The sequence below is a fragment of the Xenopus laevis genome, chromosome 2L, assembly GCF_017654675.1.
Source record: "Xenopus laevis strain J_2021 chromosome 2L, Xenopus_laevis_v10.1, whole genome shotgun sequence".
Taxonomy (NCBI): Eukaryota; Metazoa; Chordata; class Amphibia; order Anura; family Pipidae; genus Xenopus; species Xenopus laevis.
In genome coordinates this window covers 145,937,619-145,956,353 of record NC_054373.1, presented here as the reverse complement: position 1 = coordinate 145,956,353, position 18,735 = coordinate 145,937,619, and the positions used below count along the sequence as shown (strand labels likewise).

Here is an 18,735-nt window from a genome sequence, read left to right as displayed (position 1 = left end):
GATGAATGCCTTTATATTACCCTTTATTTATGTAGTGCCGACATGTTTAGCATCACTTTATCGAGGCTAGTTAACATTCCCACCAGTCCCTGTCCCAGGAGAGCCTACAATCCATCACGTTCACTAGGATGAGTTTCATCAGGAGCCAATTAGCCTGTCTGTATGGTCAGGCCCGGATTTTTGGAAAGGCCCGGGCCTAGAGCGGCAGGATTTTAGGGGGCGGCATGAAGCCCAACCACACCCACATTGGTTCGGAAGATCTGGGACTGATCATGAGATACAATAGTTTTTTAAATTTCCCATGTACCAATCACCAGTGCTCCCAACCTGATGATGAAAATTTGTGCATGTTCACGAATGAAGGGATGGGGGACAGGGATGATGAACAGCAGTGGGCCTAGGGGTGCCTGCTATGTAAATCTGGCCCTGTGTATGGTTTTAGAGGGTAGAACAGTGTACCCCACAAATACACTTGGAGAACAAAGATAGTGTGATGTTAATCTCCAGCAATAGCAACGTGTTAGGAGGCTCAGGTTAGTTTTTCCCTTTAGTACCAAGCTTGGGACCTGCCTACACTGGGTTAACTAGATTTGGGGGTTCAGCTGATCTGTAAGGTGCTATGCAGTCCTCAATCTCTGTTTTTTCTTATGTGTTGCAAAGCTTTCTGTGTAGCTGTGACTGTAATTATATGTGCAGATATAATTGGGTCCCTGTTTGTATATTTCTTGCCTGGGGATCAGATTCTTTGCCAGGGTTATCTTGGCACTGTTTGCATCTTATAGAAGCGAGAAAACGTTTAACAAGAAAATCTTTAAACATAACCACTCCCCGTGCAAAGCAGTGACATAACGTAACATTTCCTGATTTAGTAACATTCGGCTAACCATATACATTTCCTGCGGCTGCAGTTGTAGAATTGCCAGTGCTGCTGTGCTGTAGTGCAAGGTAAGTGCTCCTTCATTGCCTTAGCTAACAGAATATTATGTGACATGTTCCTGATCCCTGAGGCTCTGTTTTGTCTTTATTGTGTCTATTTCATTTCTAGCATAACAAATTTACTGCAGCAGGGCCTCAGTCTGAGAATTCTGTCTCATCTTTCCCCAGCCGGAAAGAATAGATTCCATACAAACATCATCCACTGTGTCCGTCCAGCTGCATTTACCCTTTATATGCATACGGTTCTCTATATATTCTTTATTTTACAAATATGCAGTTTGTTCCTTAACTCCTTCTTCATCAAATAAACTTGCAGGTCCCAAGTATTCTGGATAATAGACTCCCAGACAATTACCGGATGCTCAGTAACTTTAAAGGGGAACTATTGTGAAAATGAAATTTTAATCTAAGCTTCAGCATACTGAAATAAGAAGTTCTCTAAATATAATTAAAAATTCTATATCGTTTCTGAAATAATCATGTTTATCTTCGCTATACCTCTCTCAGCATCTGTTTCTCTTCATTCTGTCTTCGTGCAGGAGTTGAGTGTCAGATATTCATTGACAGTTAGATCCAATATATCTTATAGGGGGACTCTTTTTGCCTAGAAGATGTATTAGAGCTCACCAGACATCATGTCTCTCTATATGCAGGATTTGTGCAAAAGACAATTATTTTGTTTGCACTGGAATCAGATATTTGAGTGAGCTCTAATACAACTGCTAGGAAAGGAACCCCCCCCTATAACATATATTGGATGTAACTGTCAATGAATATCTGACACCCAACTGCTGCATGATGACAGAATGAAGAGAAACAGATGCTGAGAGAGGTATAGTGAAGAAAAACTCAGAAACAATGCACAATATTTAATTGATTGTATTTAGAAAGTATTGTATGTCTTATGATGAAGCTTATATTACATTTTCACAATTGTTCCCCTTTAACATGCAGTGAAATATGACCAGCAACAATGAATTTCTTTGCAAAAAATACATGTACATTTGTTTGTACAGCCAACATGGTCTTGATTAGGAGTTTCCTCAAGACAATAATATAAACTAAACAGTGACCTTCAAACACCCCCAAATATTCGAACCCAGCACAGGAAGTGACATCATGGATAATAATTTAAAGTAAGCAGTGCAGCTGCATTGCACATATGTAAAAAAAATATTATAAATACACTCAAAGGTGCTGTTACCTGCACATAAATTAGCCACACAAGTTCATAATGTAAAATAAATCTATTACCATATATACTTAAATAGACATAAGACATGAACATTTTTGAAAGTAGATCCAAGTGAAATGAAGCATCAGTTCTGCATTTGTATTTATTATTGCTTTGAAAATATTTGTTCTTATTCATGTTTTATGGCTATTTAGGTATATGCGGTTGCTTTGTAAAAAGTCCTAATGGGGATTAAAATGTTTACTCCCACTTGTTCTCTTGACCCTATCACATGTCCTAAAAGCCCTCTTCTGCACATTGATTTCTTTACTAACCCCAGGGCTGGGCCAAGCCGACAGGGCACCCTATGCACCCAGTCGGCTACCCCCTCCTCCCCGTGTGCATGCGCCATGAAAAAGGAGGGAGGGGAAGTAATTAAGGGGCAAGTAGCGGTGAGTGATGGAGGGAGGGGAGCGTGATAGAGGGGAGGAGAGAGCAGCAGGGGAGCAAACCACCCAGAATAGGGGTAGGCAGAAGACTTTTAAACAGGTATCTGTCTGCGTACCCACATCTTTGCACCCTAGGCAGGTGCCTCTTCTGCCTACTTCTTGTTCAGGCCCTGACTAACCCACATATTCAGCTCTCAACTGACATCTTCCTATCTACCTAATTGGAATGGATTGTCTGTAACGGTTCGCAGAGCTTCCTGAATGCTAAGGACGAGGGGGGTATTGCATTCTCATACTCATTGATCTTGCTGCAGCAGTTGCGTCAGTTGCCCATTGCTTGTTACCTATGATTCTGCTTTATCATGGTTTTCACACAGGCCCAGCCAACCTCATTTTCTGCTTGATAATTTGTGACTTCCCCTGAGCATGTGAGTGTCACAAACACTTTCCAAGATGTCACCCCTGTAACAAGTCTGATGTCCTGTATTATTGATGCTATGTGATAAGTATGTGTTCATATACAGTCATATGAAAAAGTTCTGGAACCCCTCTCAGTCTGCATAATAATTTTCCACATTCAACAAAAAAGATAACAGTGGTATGTCTTTCATTTCCCAGGAACATCTGAGTACTGGGGTGTTTTCTGAACAAAGATTTTTAGTGAAGCAGTATTCAGTTGTATGAAATTAAATCAAATGTGAAAAACTGGCTGGGTAAAAATGTGGGTACCCTTGTAGTTTTGCTGATTTGAATGCATGTAACTGCTCAATACTGATTACTGGCAACACCAAATTTGTTGATAAGCTTGTTAAGCCTTGAACTTCTTAGGCAGGTGTGTTCAATAATGAGAAAAGTTATTTAAGGTGACCAATTGCAAGTTGTGCTTCTGTTTGACTTTCCTCTGAAGAGTGACAGCATGGGATCCTCAAAGCAACTCTCAAAAGATCGGAAAACAAATATTGTTCAGTATCATGGTTTAGGGAAAGGCTACACAAAGCTATCTCAGAGGTTTAAACTGTCAGTTTCAACTGTAAGGAATGTAATCAGGAAATGGAAGGCCACAGGCACAGTTGCTGTAAAACCCAGGTCTGGCAGGCCAAGAAAAATACAGGAGTGGCATATGTGGAGGATTGTGAGAATGGTTACAGACAACCCAAAGATCACCTCCAAAGACCTGCAATAATCTTGCTGCAGATGGTGTATTTGTACATCATTCTACAATTCAGCACAATTTGCACAAAGGACATCTGTATGGCAGGGTGATGAGAAATAAGCCCTTTCTGCACTCATGCCAAAGTCGCTTGGTGTATGCAAAAGCTCATTTAGACCAGCCACAGTCATTTTGGAACAAAGTGCTTTGGACTGATGAAACAAAAATTGAGTAATTTGGTCATAACAACAAGAGCTTTGCATGGCAGAAGAAGAACACTGCATTCCAAGAAAAACACCTGCTGCCTACTGTCAAATTTGGTGGCGGTTCCATCATGCTGTGGGGCTGTGTGGCTAGTTCAGGAACTGGGGTCAGAATAATGTTCAAGCATCAGTCACAAAGTTGAAGTTACACAGGGGTTGGATATTCCACCAAGACAATGACCCTCAGGGTAGGATTGGGCTGTCGGGACGCCGGGAAAACCCGGCGGGCCCCGGCCCTTGTGGGCCCCGCTAGCCCATACCTGCTCCCCCAGCTACCCAGAAAAGAAAGTTAATGTCACAGCGCATCTTTTGCTCGCATTCGTGGAGGTGGGCAGGAGGGGTTCAGGAGGGGGGGCCAGGGGACTGCCGGGAGGGGGGCCCTGTGACAACAGCCCTAGTGGGCCTTGGGCCCCCCAGTCCAACCCTGGTGACCTTAAACACACTTTGAAATCTACAAAGGCATTTATGCAGAGGGAGAAGTACAATATACTAGAATGACTGTCACAGTCCCAAAATTGAATATCATGGAAAATCTATGGGATGATTTGAAGCAGGCTGTCCATGCTCGGCAGCCATCAAATTTAACTGAACTGGAGAGATTTTGTATGGACAAATGGTCAAAAATGCCGCCATCCAGAATCCAGACACTCATCAAAGGCTATAGGAGGCGTCTAGAGGCTGTTACATTTGGAAAAGGAGGCTCAACTAAATTTTGATGTAATATCTCTGTTGGGTGCCAAAATTTATGCACCTGTCTATTTTGTTATGATGCATATTGCATATTTTCTGTTAATTCTTTAAAATTTATGTCACTGCTCAAATACTACTGTTTCCATAATGCATGTTATATATTGAAAGCTTTATTTTGAAAGCTCAGCTAATGATAAAAAAAACTCCAAAAGATTAAGAGGGATTCCCAAACTTTTTCATATGACTATGTTTATAAAGTATATAATGTATTATGCATAATACATAGGTGGGACCACAAAACAACAATGTGAGAGGGAAAACTTAAAATCGGGATAAAAAATGGGGGTTCTACTGTAATACATTTCCCCATAGCCCTGTGTCTGGCTAGGCCTCATTCACTGGAACTTTTTGTCCAGTGGGGTGAACCACAGCACTACCCACAAGCATGTACATTGGGGCCAGTGGGTTGAACAAAGTCCACCCCAAAATTAATATACTTCTGTGGGAATCACCAGATTCTCCATGTGAAATGGAATTCCTTGATACTTGAACACTAGTGCCTGTAATGAACTATTATCACCTTGATAACATAGGGTTAGTCTACATCTCTGTCACACACAGTCATTCAGATAAACAAGATGAAGAGTGTCGGCAGGCACAGGCTGCAAAGGAGCTCTGTACTTATCAGCTGTCCTGTTGCGGTTGTTATGAACAATGCTACTTTGTGCCCACCAATTCTGTGCTTTGCACTCCTGCCAGAATTCTAATCTCAAAATACTTCAAGAACTTAAAATCATACTGATGTGTACCTATCAATGATAAGTATTGTGTCAGTTCAATAACAAAGAATAACTGCAGTATTTCTTAAATTGCCCCTTCCTGACCCGACAGTACCTCCTCTGACACTCTGATCCACCTAATCTTGCAGCCCCACAAAGGAGTCACCCTGGGCTGTTGAATGGAGTATTGGTTACATTTGTAGCCTATTGAAAGAACTCACTGTTCCACAAAACCAGCAAGATAGACAGCATATATAACCATGACCAATTGGACAACTAAAATCTATAGTGTATAAATCTAGGGTATGATCTTGCCTTATATGCTTATTTTTACCCCTATAAAGTAACTCATTCACTATATTTAGAGCTACATCTGACAGTAGAACAGTGCACTTTTTTGCTTCTGCCGCTGCTACAGTATGATGGGTTTTGAATCCGGACTGAAGCATGGAGCTCATTAAGAACTCTTTCGTGAATAAGCACCCCTTAGTACTCTATCAAATGAGTCTGGAGTAATTTCATGATATTGTCACTGCAATTGGAAGTCTGGAAACTGGAATTTCTGCTAACTTTGTAACTAAAAATTAAAAAGTTACCATCACAGTGGCTTTACATTGAGCTTACAAAAGAAAGTTTATATGGAATGCAACCCTATGCATACATTTAGGCCCAAAAGTTACCAGTTTGTTTTTTTATAAACCCAGCTGTATGCTAGTACCCTAAACTGCCACTGGTCTGATTTATACAGGATAATAATTTTTTAGTCCTTTCTGAGCACCCTGGTTTATACATTGATGCTATGAAAATAATTAAACATTAAAACCATTTACATTTTATTTTTCTATAAGGAAAGAACCTACTGTATATAACAGCAGAAGCCGGCTTCAGTTATGTGGGTCTTCCTTCTGGTCTTGTTGGTCCTGATCTTCCTGTATAGATGGAACAGGGAGAGAGAGAAGCTGCTAAATCTAACAGAGAAGTATGTGTTCATCACCGGCTGCGACTCTGGGTTTGGAAACTTGCTGGCAAAGCAGCTGGACAAAAATGGACTACATGTGCTAGCAGCCTGTCTGACGGATAAAGGAGCTGAAGAACTGAAGAAGGAGACTTCCAGTAGACTGAATACTGTTATGCTCAATGTTGCTGACAGCCAAAGTGTGAATTCTGCTGCTAAATGGGTCTCAGATATTGTTGGAAACAAAGGTTAGAAGAGGGTCTATTTGTCTCTGTTTATATAGCTTTGCACGCATTTATTGCTTGAAACCATTTTTTACTCTTCGTTCTGCCACACTGCTTAACTATTTACATACTATAAGGTGATACCTAGTAAATGGATATACAATAAAACCTTTGTAGGTATCAAAAATTCCAATGGAATAGTGCCCACTAACAAATAAAGTCTAGTCCCAATCTCTGGTGATACCAACCAGCAGGCACTGCCAATTCAAGTATTGGTCAAACCAAATGAAATCTACAAGACCAAAAAGGAGAGTATATTCCCTCCAAGAAGATGGTGTATGTGAACTCCGATCCCCTTAATCGGCACCGAGGGGTACCACCTAGGCTGGGGGGGAGCAGGGAGGGGGGTCTATGTAGGGTAGGGATTTTTATAAGCAAGGGTTTGGTTCTCCTTTAAAGGCGAATTCTGATATCAGAAGGATTTGGTTTTTCAGAAGTAGCAAGTGGTGGTGGCATTTATATCAGGAAGGTTTTCATAGTACATACAATCCCAAGGGTAGGTCCTAATTTAGGGTTACTGAGAAGACTTTGTACCACTTTTTTTTTGTATTTTTTTTTTTACATTTCTGCTAATATCGCAAGCATATTTCTTCTATAAGTATTGCCTTAAAAATAATGTAGAACTCATACCTTGTTCCTCTTATGACCTACACTCTCAATAGTGACCATGCCCCTCTATATGCTTTAGGGGTTTATGCTTCGCTCTATGAAATTTCATGTAGCTTATGCTCATTACCACCAGCAAGACAAGAATGATACACTAGTAACAACCACTAAGAAAAATTATTTTTTTTTACTTTTTGACCATGTTCTCTGTTTTTTCTTCTTCTGTAGGGCTGTGGGGGCTGGTGAACAATGCAGGCATTTCAAATCCAATAGCCCCCAATGAATGGCTGGCAAAGGAGGATTATTTAAAGGTGCTGAATGTGAATCTATTGGGGGTTATTGATGTAACACTGAAGTTGCTGCCACTGATTCGTAAAGCCAGAGGACGTGTTGTCAATGTAGCCAGTGTTGCCGGGAGAGTGTCTCTCTCTGGTGGTGGATATTGCATTTCTAAATATGGAGTAGAATCATTCTCGGATAGCCTACGGTAAGTCTTATTTGCACACTTTAAAATGCAAATATAAATAAGTCAGTGGGTCTCATATTCAAAACAATGGAGCAAGATGCAAAGTGCAAAACAGGGGCAAAGCCCAATGTGTTGTGTCTTACTTTGTATGTAGCTCTGCTAAAAGAGATTGGAATGGACAGCTCATAGGTATCTCCTGGAAACGTCCCTAGCTTGTGGTTCATTCAGAAAGTGCAACAAGAGGCACAAGATACTAGAGATTTCTTCTGCAAATGACATCCTTTTGTGATAGCAACTCATGCCCTGACATTAACATAGGATTGCTATGTGATGTTACTTTATGTGCTTTTCAGCTGAAAACCCACCAAGGAAGAAAATGATGTCTAATCACATGTGACTGATTTCATGGTAGTCGTAGAACAATGTTACTCCCATTTGACCATAGAGAACATTATAGGGATGCAACCAATAATCAGGGACATCAGTGGGAATTAGCAATGCACTGAATCCACTATTTGGGATTTGGATGAGCCCCCGAATTCTTCACAAAAGATTCATCTCAATACCGAACCTAATCCTAATTTGCAAAAAATGTGGCCTATTAAAATGTTTTTACCAAATTGGTATCTGTATATAGGTAAATATTGATCTTTGATATATTTTCCCTTGAGCCACCATTTTGTGATTCTGTGTGTGCTCACTCACGGATCACCTGACATGAAATAATGTAAGCTCTAACTGTAACAGGAAGAAGAAGTGCGACACTAAAAGACACAGGAGCTCATTTATAAACAATGGGTGAATTTGCACCTGGGCAAATTACCCATAGCTAGCGATCAGTAACTGGCTTTCTTCAACCACCTGCAGGTTGAGCGATGAAAGCAAAGTGTTGATTGGTTGCTATGAGTAACTGCCCAGGTGCCAATTTGCCCAATGTTTAAAAAATGAGCACCACAGATCGGTCCATTCATTTGGCTGATGTAACCTAGCATGTATTGTATGTATGCATGCCCCTGTTTTGTGTGAGAGCACAGTCCCTCCTATGAGCCAGGGGGCAGACTTTAGTAGCTAAAATTGCAGTTTTCCTATATGGGATTATATAATGACACATATTACACGAAAAGTATATTTTTCATAGCCTTTATTAATATAAAACCATTACATCTGTGCTGCTTTATGTGATATATTTTTATAGAGACTTGCAAAACCATAATACCAGCTTCTGCACCCAGCAGAAGCCAATTTGTCCAGTGGGGCACCCATGCAAGTGTAAAGTACAATTCATAGAATTACTAGAATTATCAGTGTGTGGGTTCAAATAACTATTCTTTATAGCTGTCTTATATGTTATTTGTCTTTCTGTAGTTATGTACTTTTACTTTATTTCATAAACAGTCTGTACAGTAGCTGTTAATTCTCAGTATGAGACCAAACTTCCATCTATAAAAACATATAAAAATATGGGAAATATTTGCTCCATGATGCTGAATTGTTTAGCATCAATATCGGAGTACCTGATTCATCTACACCTGTATATATTCAATTGCTCTCTTACCAATATCAAGATCCCGCATTTATCTTTATTCTGCAGGCGTGAGATGGCTCAGTTTGGAATCAAGGTGTGCATAGTGGAACCTGGATATTTCAAAACACCAGTCGCTGATGCTAAGATACAAAGGAAGTCTTTGACTGAAATCTGGGAAAAAGTGCCAAAGCACATCAAAGAAGCCTATGGGCAAGAGTACTTTGAAAAATGTGAGTGCTTTCCTTGCATTTATAGGACAAGAAAGTGTCAATGCTGTACATAAACAGGCACACTAGTAACATTTAATTCAACAAACTGGGGTAGTACAATAAGCAGGCAGCATTAACTGGCAAGCTTAAAATCAAGAATCTGATTGGTTGCTATATGTTATGAAATGTAGAACAAACTTTAGTCTATATACGTTCCAGTGGAGAAACTACCTGGGGTGCAGTTGGTGCAGCTGCACCAGGCTTCGTGCCCCTGCACCGCAACCCAGCAGAGAAGTTGTATCCAGATGGCCGGGTTATTCATGGCACGCTCCTCTGGCGGCGTGCTGCGTGTGACGTCACCGGTGGCGCGCACTTTTCACCGGGTTTTGGCAGGCCCTGCTCTACCACCCTCTCAGGCAGCTCTGGTCTTAAGAAGGAAGCAGAAAGTGGTGCAGTCCAATCTCTAGGCCACCAAGCTAAGTGAGTACATTGTGTGAAAGTTAGGTAAATGCCCAGTAAGCCCTGTTCTTGAAGTTGAATAGTTGATGGCCCCTGCAAGGTGGCTGTTGATGTGACAATATTAGAACCTGATGATTATGGGCTGATGTTTCTTGGAATGTAAGAAGAGACAGTACATGTTGAGGAAAATATGCATTGGTTTAGAGCATAGAAAAAGTATGTAAATAAGAGCAAAAACTCCTGAGATCCACCCATGTGTCATTGCCTTTATTACTGCTGGAGAGAGGAGCACATTAGAAGGAAGTTGCAATACCCATCAGGAGTCCAGGCTATCTAGACCCTTGAAACAGGGAAGAGAGAGAGTTCTGGGTTGCTAGGCAGGTGGATGTGTTTAGATACCGGAACTGCTTCTCTCTAAGAAATAAATTCTGTTATTTCTACATATGTCACCAACAGTCTTCTACCAATTTCTTTTTCATCCACAAATTACATATAGATGCTGCATTATGTGGGGATTGGCTTTATTCAGTGGGTGTCATTGTCACTAGCCTTGTTGCTCACTGAAAACTGCACTTTCACAAAGGGCTTGAGAAAGCATGCATTTTCTGGCAGAACTCCACTTTACTTGCAAGCAGAAGCTGCATTTTTCAATGCAGATTAATTGATATAAGTGCTGGGTATTTATACTTGGAATTGCCACTGCGCCATCTTGATATGAATTCTGGGGGTATTTCTACTTGGAATTGCCACCGCACCATCTTGGTATGAATTCTGGGGGTATTTATACAGTACATGGAATTGCCTCCGCGCCATCTTGATATAAGTTCTGGGGGTATTTATACATGGAATTGCCTCCGTGCCATCTTGATATAAGTTCTGGGGGTATTTATACATGGAATTGCTTTATGGGATTGTTTTATGGGATTTATAAATGAAATTGCACCAGTGGCTTTTTTTCAGAACTCTGAGATACTTTAGAAAAGGAAATAGAAAAATAGATGCTTAGCTATCTATATATTCAAAGTGGGAATGGTCTAACTTCTTCAGTAACATCCCCTAAATTTGCTCATAGCCTTTACAAAGAGATCCCATAGAACTATGTAAGCATAGGTATTCCCCCGCACTAAGCACAATTCAGCAGGAACAGTCCCTAAATTTGCTCATAGCCTGTACAGAGAGTTACCAGAAAACTATGGCATCATAGGCATTCCACTGTACTAAGCACAATTCAGCAGGAACAGCCCCTAGGTTCTGTCTGTAAATATTTCATTCCAATTAGTCTGTGCCTCAAGTTATGCACCAATTCACCTATTGCTCTAGGTTGTGCATGTAATGTAACTGGCAGATAGGCCTTGCACATGCACATTAACATTAAAAGGGTGGTTCACCTTCAGGTTAACTTTTAGTATGTTATAGAAATTCTAACCAATTCAATTGGACTTAATATTTTTCTTTTAATATTTATTTATTTCTCTCCTTCTAAATCATTCCAGGTTTATAACAGGGGTCACTGATTCCATCTAAACAACAACGACTTGTAGTATTGTTATAGATACTTTATTTACTTTTTTACTTTTTTAATCAGGCTCTCTGCAATTCATATTCCAATCTTTCATTCAAATCAATTCATAGTTGCTAGGGTAATTTGGTCCCTAGCAACCAGACCGCTGAAATTGCAAACTGGAGAGCTGCTGAATAAAAAGCTAAATAACGCAAACTGTATAATAAAAAAAAAATGAAAAGAAACAATTGCAAAGTTTCTCAGAAAATCCCTCTCTGCACCATATTAGTTAAAAGTTATTAGTTATTAGTTAGTTATAAGTTAAAAAGGGGACGACCCCTTTAATGCTGCACTGATTAACCCTTGTCAATAACACAGTAAAAAATGTATTTCAGACTCCTGTGCTTATATCCTTTGAGTACAGGTATGGGACCTGTTATCCAGAATGCTCAGGACCTTGGGGTTTCCAGATAATGGATCTGTAATTTGGATCTTCATGCCTTAAGTCTACTAGAAAATCATGGAAACATTATATAAACCCAATAGGCTGCTTTTGCTTCCAATATGGATTAATAATATCTTAGTTTGGATCAAGTACAAAGTACTGTTTTATTATTACACAGAAAAAAATAGTATTAATTTGCATTTGCTTTTTCCCCTGACACAGACTGTAACAATGTAGAGCGGAATCTAAATAAGGTCAGCTCAAAGCTTCACCTGGTGACAGACTGCATGGAGCACGCCCTGACTGCTGTGTATCCCAGAACCCGCTACTCTGCCGGCTATGACGCCAAATTTTTCTTCATACCCCTTTCGTACCTTCCTACTGTATTTGTAGATTTCCTCCTTAGCACTTCTCGAGCCAAAGCAGCTCAAAGTGTCTAAGAAAGGAATGGATCAAATGTTTTTTGTTTTTCAACAGTGCATTAAAAAATCCATTATTTACAAAAACAGATCTATCTTGCATTGATTGTGTGCATTACCACATCGATATCTAATCAAAAGCAATTAATAAAAATGTGTTAATTTAGCATCTGCGTGTATTCTTTTGTATGAGTGTCTCCACACTAGATATTTTGTAATATGCTGAGGAATTCACAGCATTGTGTAAAGTGCTAAATGCTTTCAGGTTAAGGTCATGTTTTCTGCTGAAAGGAGATAATGTTGCAATCAGTTTACAGGTTTCATTTGGAAAAGTGATGAAACACGTTCAGTTGTGAAATAATGGCAAAAGAGACATTTAAAAAACGGATACTTGAATCTAAACCACCAAAAGTCATAAAGTTCCAGCATCACGTCCAGGTTCAGTCTTGATTTAGGTGCCATAAACAGGTTGCAGAATTTGAAGTTACTTATCACCTGAAACGAGTATTGTAGCTCTAATGGGAAGCTCTAACTACTGGTTTGGAGCCACCAGAAGGGTATACACGAAAAGATTTAAAATTATATTGTTACATAGCATTTAAAGATTAAAAAAAAGACTTCTATCCATCAAGTTGAAACTTTTAATCAAGCCTATGCTACCGCAATGTCTATCTGTTCCCAAAAAAGGAGAAAGCACCCCATTTGAAGCTGTCTCTGATTAGGGGAAAATATTCATATAACTGAATGATGAGAAATGCAGCGCAGAAAACAGAGCAAAGCAAATAGTTCTTATACTGCAGGAAGCCACCTGGATCTACACAGAAGGCACAAGAGTTCATGCAAGAGGATAGTTGAAGACATGAAGAAACTCTAGTAATGAATATATCTGTGAACAAAGCAAACAGTTAGTGATAGGTGAATAAATTCTCCAGACGCGAATTCGCAGCAAATTTCCAAACTTTGTGGCGAAAATTCCCCAGGGTCAAAAAAAATTTAGACGCGCGTCGGAATAGTCAAAATTTTAGCCAAAATTTGCGTTTTTTGAATTTTTCACTGTATCGCGAATTTCCAACCAAATTGGCAAATTTTCCGGCGAAAGGGGACAAATTCACCGATCACTACAAACAGTTCATACAAGTTGCTGCAGAACTTGGTGAGAGAAACCAAATGTTCTTTGCAAACCATTCCATTAAAAATAAGCATTTGGGATGTGTATGTATAGGTCTCATTTTAAATGGGACAAAATATTATTTGCTTCACTACATCTCTTCTTCCTGGGATATAATATCAGCAGTTACTTATATACTCCTTCCTGTTGCTCAGAATAATTATGAGAAATTCTGTTCTGTAAACCTGAGGCTACAACATTTTTTTAAGTATTTAAAGGGCTTGTTCACCTTTGAGTTGAATTTTAGTATGATGTAGAGAATAATTTGCAATTTGTTTTCATTTTTTATTATTTGTGAGTTATTTAGCTTTCTTTTCAGCAGTTCTCCAGTTTGCAATTTCAGCAATCTGGTTGCTAGTGCCCACATTATCCTAGCAACCATATGTTGATTTGAATAATAGTCTGGAATATGAATAGAAGAGGACCTGAACAGACAGATAAGTGATAAAAAGAAGCAATAACAATAAACGTGTAGCCATAAAGAGCATCTGATTTTAGAAGAGGGATTTGAAAGCTGGAAATAGTCAGAAGAAGAAGGCAAATCATTTAAAAACTATACAAAATAAATAATGATGGGCATTTGAAAAGTTGCTTAGAATTGACCATTTTATAACATACTAAACGTTAACTTAAAGGACCAGTAACATAAAAATTTGTTTTAAAAAAGTTAGTTTCTACTTAACGGAAAAAAAACACCAACACAGTTTTAACTTTAAATTCACAAAGTCTTTATTAAGAAATTACTTACCGATTCTCTGCTTGCGCTACTCTTCAGAAATGGCGACAGAGCGAAAATCCATCGTGCCATCGGCGCTCGATTTATCCTCCATTGCTATCTCCTTTAGAAGGCAGGGAGGAGAAATCGAGCGCCGCACAACGGATCGTTGCCCTGTCGTCGTTTCTGAAGAGGAGCGCAAGCAGAGAATTGGTAAGTAATTTCTTAATAAAGACTTTGTGAATTTAAAGTTAAAACTGTGTTGGTGGTTTCTTTTGTTAGAAATGATTTTTTTATTAAAAAAATTTATGTTACTGGTCTTTTAAGGCGAACCACCCTTTTAAAGGAGAACTAAATCCTAAAAATGAATATGGCTAAAAATGCCATATTTTATATACTGAACTTATTGCACCAGCCTAAAGTTTCATCTTGTCTATTTAATAGCAGCAATGATCCAGGACTTCAAACTTGTCACAGGGGGTCACCATCTTGGAAAGTGTCTGCGACACTCACATGCTCAGTGGGCTCTGAGCAGCTGTTGAGAAGCTAAGCTTAGGGGTCTTCGCAAATTTACAATCAGAAAATTAGGTTGTCCTGTGATATAAGCTGATGCTACAGGACTGATTATTAAATTCTGATGCTAATTGCACTGGTTTCTGAGCTGACATGTACCAATAATTACCAGTATTTATCAGCCTTATATTGTGACATTTCTATTCTATGTGTACTGTATATTTTGAATCAGTCCCTAAGCTCAGTAAGTGACAGCAGCACAGAGCATGTGCAGTGAATCAGTAGAAAAGAAGATGGGGAGCTACTGGGGCATCTTTGGAGACACTGATCTTTACTGCTAAAGGGCTGTGGTTGCCTTGGGCTGGTACAGAAGCCCAAAACATAATGTACAGCATGTTTATCCTACTTCTTTAGTTAGGGTTTACTTCTCCTTTAAGTATATAGGTCGCAACATGTAAGAGGGTTGATATGTTAGCTGTTCCTATCATTAGATGGCAGCATGAGTCAGGGAATCCCATTAGTTGTAGGAGACAATCCCTCAGTAAAACAATAAGGAGAGCGTGGCAGGGCTCCTTTGTGCGTACCTCATACTAAACTGGACATCTGCTGTGCCAAGAGGCCCCATGAAAAAAACTAAAGAACTGGTGTGAAGTTATGATGGTGACTGTGAATAAAATCTGTTTCCTGAATTCACCTGCAAAACCCGGACTTCAAGTTTATTTGTCACTTAAGAACCTGTTTGTTAAACAATGTTAAAAAAGCACATGACCATCTGATCGCCAGGCAAAAAAAACAACAGCAAATGGATCAAGCTGGCTAGACTTTCGACATAGAAAGGAGCAAATACAGTTATAAATACAAAGAAAGGGGGGTTGTGGGTGCACTCCTAAGGCTAAGTTAAAATGTGTTTGAGTACAATGGAAGTGCTACTGACTTGGTCAATTAATCAATGCACATTCCCTGGTCCCCTGCCTGATAAGTAATTCAGTATAAATGCAAGTGCATGTGTTTACAAAAACAGGGGTTTTTGTTACAAAGTTATGTTCATAAAGTTGATCAAGGTCAAGGTAAACCCCACACGGTGGTCCCTAACTTGTTTACCTCTGTTCATAGTATAAAAGGTCTTGTACCTCTCTGCATAGTAGCATTCCATACCTCCCAACATTTTGGAAGTAAAAAGAGGGGCAAAAAAATTTTTTGCACGTAGCACAGCGCAATTTTTGGCCACGTCCCATATGTTGGCCACACCCCCTAATTACCATGTTCATTTTACAAAATTTGATGAAAATTTTAAAATATTTCTCCTTATCTAAACTGTTTTTAAGTGTCTCAAAATTGCTACAAAGTATCTTATTTGCACCCAGGGCCAACATCAGGGGGTCACAGGGGGGACAGTTGTCCCGGGCCCGCAGGATTTTGTGCCTGGCCATGCTTCACTTACTTGATTAACCGGGCCCCCCTGCTTTCGTGCTACCAGCTTCACAAAATAGGACACTGCAGCTCTGTGCACGGAAGCTTTTCTCCTATGAAGATTTCCTGTACCCTCGTGGTCCTTTAAGAATAAGTCCCGGTAAATCTGCATTGGGATTGGATCCCCTTATCCAATCCCTGTACAGCTTTTTATAACTTGTGGGGGGGCCCCCGGCCATAAATTTTTTTGTACTTGCAGGGGGCCCTGATCACCAATGGCTTTTTATAACTTGTGGGGGGGCCTAGGCCATCAATTTTTTTTTTACTTGTAAGGGGGGCCCTACCAGCAATGTTTTTGGTTTTTTTAAACTTTTATGGGGGGCCCTGGCGCCAATGTTTTTTTTTTTAACTTGTAGGGGGGCCCTGACCACCAATTGTTTAAAAAAAAAAGTATGGGGGGCCCTGGCACCATAGTTTTTTTTAACTTATAAGGGGGCCTGGCCATCAATAGCTTTTTATAACTTGTGCGGGGGGGGTACCTTTTTTAGCACTGATGTCTGTGTGGTCTTTTAACTGTAGTGTGAAGTGGGCGGGATCTGGGGTGGGGCTTGGGGCCGGGGTAGGCGGGGCCCTGAAACTTTTATTGTACGGGGCCCCGTGATTTCTAATGGCGGCCCTGTTTGCACCTGTTAGCTGTTCTGGGCTCTCTGCTAAAAGCCAATTAATTGAGAACTTTGTTTCTTTTTCTGGCTGTTCAGTGCAGAGAAAATAGGGACTTTCCAGTACAAATGAGGGACTGCAGGTTGAGCTCTGAAAAAGGGACAGTTGGGGGGTATGTACTTGGAGTAAGTGTCTCCTGAACCTCAGAACAGGCCACCGTGTGGGGTTTACCTTGACGTGGTATGGTGGCTTATTAACTTTATGATCATAACTTTGTAACTAAAAACCCCTGTTTTTGTAAACACACTTGAATTTATACTGAATTACTTGGACAGGGGACCAGGGAATGTGCACTGATTAATTGACCAAGTCAGTAGCACTTCCATTGTACTCAAACACATTTTAACTTAGCCTTAGGAGTGCACCCACAAACCCCCCTTTTTTTTATTTGCAAATACAGCTATGTCATAAAACTAATGGTGTAAAATAACAGCAATAAATATGGCAATCAGGCTGTGTAAAAGAAAATATACACAGCTTTAGAAACACACCATTTGTCTTACACAGTTTTTTTTACACCATATTGGCACAGCTGAAGCCTCCCCGTAATGGAGATGTGTGTGCAAAGGGTTACTTTGTCCTTAATACATATAATCATTACACACGCTGGTGACGCCCTGTAACAAACAGCCTTTGAGTGCACAGAGCATTCCTTGCTGAGCTGGTCCAACATGACCTCTCTCTATTTACTTTACTTATATTTACTTATATCTGTAGCTGTGCAGTGCCTTTGGCTCTCCCTCACAGTTTCTTTCATACTTCTCCTCAGCCCTGCTCCAATGTTTCTCTCTCTCTTGCTCTCTCTGTCACTTATTTCTATGTCACTGAATATTTCTAACTCTGTATACTTCTACCGTTTCTGCATTTCCACTCAATTGTGCATATTATTTTTTCCCTCTGACTTTTTTTCCTTTCTTGTTGTTATTCTTCTCTCCACTTCTAGTCTCCTTTGGCTTCTCCCAAGTGACAGGCATGCATGTACAAGTTGTCCCAGTGTCCAGTGCACTGCCTGACTTTCTTTGTGCTCCTCTTGCAGCTTCACCACACAATGATAGTACACGTCATTCCTGCAGCGGACATGATGTACTCAGAGCACAGCCACCCCAGCTGCTTTTTAATTCTTCAGGGGTGCCAGAATTAGTTTTACATAGGAACAATGGGAGGAGGCACATTGAAAGCCAGCATATGATTAAAAACAAGAACTATAAATCTTATGTAGGGAGGCTGTGAATTTCTGTCACATGCTCAAGGTTGTTTCTCTGCAGGGAGGGGGGTCCCTGCCTGTGAGTGGGTCCCCACTCCTGTGAGCTGGGAGGAAGGAAAGCTTCAGGAGGAGTTCTGGGAGAGAAATATTCAGAGATAAATGTATCTCTGTAAGATCCTAAATACCTTTTGGCAGAAAAGCACACTTTGTTCTGGGTGCGAAACAAAAGGGGACCCTTATCGGTGTGCTTTATTTAGGGCATGGAAAGCTAAAAGTGTCTCTCTACAAACTTTGAAGAACCTGCCGTATAAGTGGGCATCCCCTAGCAGGTCCAAGATCAAGCAATCTGGATTATTATGTAAAGTTGTTCCCAGCTGGCACATTGTAGGAATGCAAATTATTTTACAAGTGTACTGCGAATAAATCTTACTTCTGTGTGCATCAGAAATGTTCAGCACAGTCTACAGTTTTAACCCTGGGTGGAGGCACACGCAGTTATAATGTACCTGCTTTCCCATTCATCTGAGACACAGAATTCCTGTAGTAATAAAAAGAGGAAATCAGTTTATTAGCACTTTTTTGAGCCACTCCTCAGTTTCTAGCTTTTATACTCCTAATTGAAAAGAGGTGGATCTTATTTGTAAAACTGCCATCAACGATTACACAGCGATCAAGGATTACACAGCTAAAGTTCA

The 18,735-nt window shown here is 40.1% G+C and overlaps 1 protein-coding gene across 2 annotated transcripts; it reads left to right on the top strand.

Moving 5' to 3' along the window:
- Positions 1–897: 897 nt before the first annotated feature.
- Positions 898–12,477, top strand: rdh16.L (retinol dehydrogenase 16 L homeolog). Of its 2 annotated transcripts, NM_001089887.2 has the most exon segments (5): positions 898–945; positions 6,290–6,644; positions 7,515–7,773; positions 9,344–9,507; positions 12,114–12,477. In NM_001089887.2, coding segments are annotated over 4 exon segments (954 nt in total). In that variant the 5' UTR covers positions 898–945; positions 6,290–6,331; the 3' UTR covers positions 12,332–12,477.
- Positions 12,478–18,735: the final 6,258 nt, after the last annotated feature.

Coding starts and splice junctions, on each gene's coding strand:
- rdh16.L (XM_041580920.1), top strand. CDS start 6,332: ATGTGGGTCTTCCTTCTGGTCTTGTTGGTCCTGATCTTCCTGTATAGA. Junction 6,645..7,514: donor AGATATTGTTGGAAACAAAG/GTTAGAAGAGGG, acceptor CTTCTTCTGTAG/GGCTGTGGGGGCTGGTGAAC. Junction 9,508..12,113: donor GCAAGAGTACTTTGAAAAAT/GTGAGTGCTTTC, acceptor CCCCTGACACAG/ACTGTAACAATGTAGAGCGG.